General features: G+C 65.0%; 1 protein-coding gene across 1 annotated transcript in view; it reads left to right on the plus strand.

Moving 5' to 3' along the window:
- The window catches only part of LOC103665799 (TBC1 domain family member 16), a 14,559-nt gene that overhangs the window by 3,294 nt on the left and 6,140 nt on the right, over positions 1-5,125 (plus strand). The window contains exons 5-7 of the mRNA XM_040640082.1: positions 302-436; positions 1,185-1,371; positions 3,183-3,362. Coding sequence (XP_040496016.1) covers positions 302-436; positions 1,185-1,371; positions 3,183-3,362 — 502 coding nt within the window. The remainder of the gene's footprint in view (positions 1-301; positions 437-1,184; positions 1,372-3,182; positions 3,363-5,125) is intronic.

Below are 5,125 nucleotides of genomic sequence, written 5' to 3' on the forward strand. Positions count from 1 at the left end.
GGGGGGGGGGGGGGGGGGGGGGGGGGGGGGGGGGGGGGGGAGGAGGTGGCCAAGAGGCCCCCTGGAGCCAAGGGCTGAGGTCTCTCCGGGCCTGGCTGGCCCAGGCCACGGCCAGCTCCGCTCTCCAACACTGGATAACCCGCTCCCCCCCAGTCAGTGGGGAGCTGGAGGGTTTGCCGGTGGCAGCAGCCCAGCCCCCATCAGGAGCAAGGGTGGGGAGGGGTGGGGAGGGGCGGGCCCTGCCTGGAGCGTGTGTGCTGCTCACTGAGCCCCGGCGGGGCGGCGCTCTGCTCTGCGCCAGGCTCTCCATGACCCCTGAGGAGCACAGAGCGTTCTGGCGCGACGTGCAGTTCACCGTGGACAAGGACGTGGTTCGGACGGATCGGAGCAACCAGTTCTTCCGAGGCGAAGACAATCCGAACGTGGAGAGCATGAGGTACCCACCTTCCCCAGCCAGCGGGGTTCTCCCCAGGGGAGGAGAGCCCTGCTCCCCCATCCCACCTCCTCACCTGCCACGCGGGGTCACCTGACCGCTTGGGCCTCCGCCAGCGTCTGGGAAGGAAAGGAACAGCAGCAGGGGTGGGGTGTGTCTTCCAGGTTCATACAGTCAACACCGCAGAAGCAGAGGCTCAGAGCTAGTTTAGGCAACACCAGTCAATGTCTTGTGGCGGGTCCCTCCCCGGGGTACCAGCAAAGCCTCCCATCCCCTGGGCCTCCACCAAGCCTGGCTTGCTCGGCTCACACGGCCCTGGATGAGGCTCCCACTGAGCCTCCCAACAGGTGGTCCTCCGGCCCATAAAACCACACAGAGCCCGAGGCTGGCACCCCTGACATTCTGCTGCCTGGCGAAGGATTGCAGAAATTAGCAGCCCGTAAAAATGTCCCTGCCAGCCCACCCTTTGTCACGGGCGGGCAGCCGCCATTAAGAAAATCAGACCCACATTCGTCTTTCCCCTGCTCTGGAGGTCTGGCCTGGCGAGGGGCTACTGTAGGCCACTGCATTTCCCCAGACCCTGAGGACAGGCCCCAGAGCTGCCTTCCTTGCCCCGAGACGGAGGCGAAGGGGGACATCCCGGCAGCCTGGGGTCTCCAGCCTGGGCGACACGCCACCACGCGCGCAGCGAGGGTGGGCCGCGTCGAGGCCGGCTCTCGCTGACTCCCTGCTCTCCGGCCGGGGTCACCAGGAGAATCCTGCTGAACTACGCCGTGCACAACCCCGCCATCGGCTACTTCCAGGGCATGTCGGACCTTGTGGCGCCCATCCTGGCCGAGGTCCGGGATGAGTCCGACACCTTCTGGTGCTTCGTGGGTTTGATGCAGAACACGCTGTTCGTCAGCTCTCCTCGGGACGAGGACATGGAGAAGCAGCTGGTGAGGCTGGGGACATGGGCTCCGGTGCGCCGCAGGAGAGCACGCCGCCCCCGCCGGTGCTGCCTGAGGTCTCGGGGCCGCCTGGGGCGTGGCTGCTGTGGTCAACAGGCGGAAAAAGCCAAGGGTGGGCATTGCCAATGGGGACTGGAGGCTTAGCCCCACTCCCTGGGAGGAGCACCTGCGATCCCTCTGTCCCAGGATGCCTGCTGCCAGCCCCACCCCATGCCCCCTGCAGGCTGGGCTGTGCAGGGAGGCTCCTCCGCGGGTGTGGCGTCGCAGCCCAGGCTCCCTGGTGGAGCAGTGAGCAAGGGGAGGCCTGTCACACCTGGCCCTGTGCTTTCTAAGGTGGGTCCTCAGGTACATCTGGGCTGCTCCCTGCAGGGGTCCGACACAGGATGCAGGAATGGGAGGGGCTCCTGGGGCCCCTGGGGAGCTGCCACGCCCCACCCCTGGCCGCCAGCCTCCCCTGCAGTGCCCAGCCAGCTCGCCCCTTCCTCATGGCCTCCCCTCACCGGCACAGACCAGCAGCTCTGAATGTTGGGCTGGGGGGTGGGGGGACAGGCAGAGCTGGTAAGGGGGGGCCCGGAGCCCTCACTCGGCAGTCTAGGCAGCACCTGTGTGTTCCAGACACCTGCCGAGTGCCAGGTGGAGGGCACTGGGCTGTGGTCTTGGCTGTCTAGTCCCAGAGAGAACCCCGCCGGGAAGCTAACAGGGATAGGAAGTCAGGCCGGTAGATCAGGCGGACTTGGCCAAGCACAGGTTCAGGCAGTGATCCTGTGCGGCCTGGGCTTTGGGGACCGGCCATGTCAGGAGCGATGAGGAAGGAGCGGAGCAGAGCCAGAGCCTGACTTGTGAATGGGGGCCGAGCACAGCAGGAAGGGATCTGAGGACCAGGGAGCCAGGATCTGGGAGGTGTGGCTTGGAAGGCCAGAGCACGTCAGCATGGGGTAAGGGAGGGCTAAGCCGCATGCGTGGTCTTGACCCTGTGGTGGGCCACACGGTGCAGAAACTGGCCAGTCGGAAAGCATCCTCAGAATCAGCCCCTCCACGGGCTGGTGCCGCCCCAGCGGCTGTGTCCAGTGGGATTGATGGGCTGCTTGGGGTGGGTGGGCTGTGATTCACGGAGCCCTGCCCCAGGTCCCCCCACAGACAACCCACCCCTGGCTGCCCCCTCTCTGCATCGGCCCTGTGATGTCAGGCTCTCCTGGCACATGGGGAGAGAATTATGGGGTCTGACGCGATTGGCCCCCAACAGCTGATGCGGGACGTGGCCCCGTGACACACTAGCTGCAGGAGATGGGCATTCTCAGGGCTCTGAAGGCAGCAGCCCGAGCTGAGCACTGCCACAAGGAGCCTCGATCTCGTCCCCCAGCCACGTCACCGAGTGGTGACCTTACGTGCCGGAAATGAGCTCCCTGAGGTTCAGAAATGCCCCCTCCCTGCTCTGAGTCAGCTCTGGGAGATGCTGGATCTTAGCGATGGGAAGGTGGTTGGGCTGGGGGTAATCTGCTTGCCCTCCTGGGACGAGGGAGCCGCAGGAACAGCGCTGTGTGGTGGCTAAGGCCCGGGAGCCTCCCCGTCCACAGCAGGGCAGACTCCAGAACCATCTGGAATTTGGATACACTAGCCCACACAGGTGTGCATCCGATTCCAGCAGCAGGACAACGGGAGCGGGTGCGGGCACGCAGTCCACGGAGGCCCGGTGCTCGGCATGTGTGCTTCCGGGGCAGACGCGCCCCAGGCAGGGCCACCGTGGGAGCGGGCGTCCTGGGCGGAGCCTGGGCGCTCAGTGGTCCTGGCCTCACCCCCAGCTGTACCTGAGGGAGCTGCTGCGGCTGACGCACCTGCGCTTCTACCAGCACCTGGTGTCGCTGGGCGAGGACGGCCTGCAGATGCTCTTCTGCCACCGCTGGCTCCTGCTGTGCTTCAAGCGCGAGTTCCCCGAGGCCGAGGCGCTGCGGATCTGGGAGGCCTGCTGGGCCCACTACCAGGTGAGCCAGGGGAGGCGCAGTCCCCCGCATTCTGCGAGGAGGGCGGGGCGGGCCTGCGTCAACGTGCACCGGCCCTGGGGTCCCCTCCTCTGCAACCCCAGCCCCCATAACCCATGCATCAGCAGCGCCCCAGGCCGTGGCCTCGTGGTCTCCCTCGTCCCTCGTCCCTCGTCCCTCGTCCCTCGTCCCTTATCCCTCGGGCCTGGCTTCAGACCTGCAGCTCCCCCTCCTGAGAAACTGAACCAGATGCGAATTGCCCGCTGACCTGGGCCAAGCTCCTGCTGCCACATCCAATCAGTGTGAAAGACATCGCCCCTGCAGCCCAGGCCTCTGGCCCTCCTCCCGCCCACTTGCTCGCTCACTCGGGACTGCTCAAAGAGCCTGAGACCCTGCGTCCCCGTCAGCCCCTCTGGAGAGCCCAGGACCCAACGTCCCTCCCCAGATTTCCACTGCAAAGCCCGCGAGAGCGTGCGGCCCTGTCACATGGCCTTAACACCCAAATTAGCAACAAGCTGGCCGTGTTAAAGGATGGGCAAGTCTCTTTGGATTCATCAGCCTTTTAAAAAAAATAGTATTGATGCCGCCGGAAGGTGGCCAGGATCCTTTCTGCAAGAGCGGGCTCTGCTCTCGCCGTGAGCCGGCGGCTTCCATCAGACAGGCCTCGCGTGTAGCCGGGAAGCCGGCCTGCGGACGCACCCTTGCCGCCGTTGCTGGAGGACGTCTCTGAGGGCAGCGAGTCCCAGGAAGCCGCGCCGGTGCCCCAGGCCGTGTCCGTACCCGCCCGCCCGCACCCCTGGCCCAGGTCTGGCTGTGCTGCTCTGCCTGGACTAGTGGGCTTGGCCTGTGCATTCGGGGCGAGTTCTGCGTTCTTTGAGGGAAGCACGGCCTGGATGGTCCAAAACGCTGTCTTTTTTGCGTCACATCTGCTTTGCACGGGTTTCGTCGTGTGTTTCTCCAGCAGCAGATTTGCCGCCCTCGTGACATCACGTTTAGGCTACCGTTAGAAGCGAACTCTGAGCGTCCCCCAGCCGCCGGAGCCCCTTGGCATGGCGATTTCACCCCTGTGCTCTGTCTACATCCCAAGTGTAACGAGATCTAGGGGACACTGTGGAGAGGCCCATCTGGACGTCTCCAGCACCGGCCGTTTTGCGTGAAGTTCACTAATCAAGTTTATGTCTTTCAGATCCTGCACCGAATTTGGCCCCGTTGGCCCCGCCCCTTGATGACTTTAGTGGCACAGGGGTGGGGAGGGGTGGGGAGGTGGTCTGATGATGGGAGTGGGAGTGGGCTACTTCCTCAGGAGTGAGCACCATGGGGGGGGTGTCTCTTTTGAAGTGACCCCTGAGAAAGAAAGGTCTAAGGCCTATTCTGTTTACGACTAGTGTGTCTGTGCGAGCTGGCCTGCCCCGGGCCTGTCCCGTGAATGGAATTTGTCTTGTCCCGCTGCCCAGCCCCGTGTGGGACGTGCCTCACCCCTTCCTCCCCACGTTCCTCTCTGAGAGGAGCTGCACACCCCCGTTCCCGGAATCCTGCTGTCTCCCACCAAAGCAAGAACAAATCCATCCCGGATTAGTTCAAAGGAAGGGGCCAGGCAGCCCGGGGCCCCACAGGCTGGGGGACGGTCTGTCTGCAGCGGGCAGGGCGCGGGGCGTTTGCTGACTCTAACCTCGGCCGGAATTGTGGGCTCCGCCCGGCCGGCCTAGCTGTTCCGTCCGGCTGGCCGGTCGACCCTGGGAGACTAAACACGGGCTTCCTGGTGCTCC

This window comes from Ursus maritimus, unplaced genomic scaffold (assembly GCF_017311325.1).
Source record: "Ursus maritimus isolate PB19 unplaced genomic scaffold, ASM1731132v1 scaffold_24, whole genome shotgun sequence".
Taxonomy (NCBI): domain Eukaryota; kingdom Metazoa; phylum Chordata; class Mammalia; order Carnivora; family Ursidae; genus Ursus; species Ursus maritimus.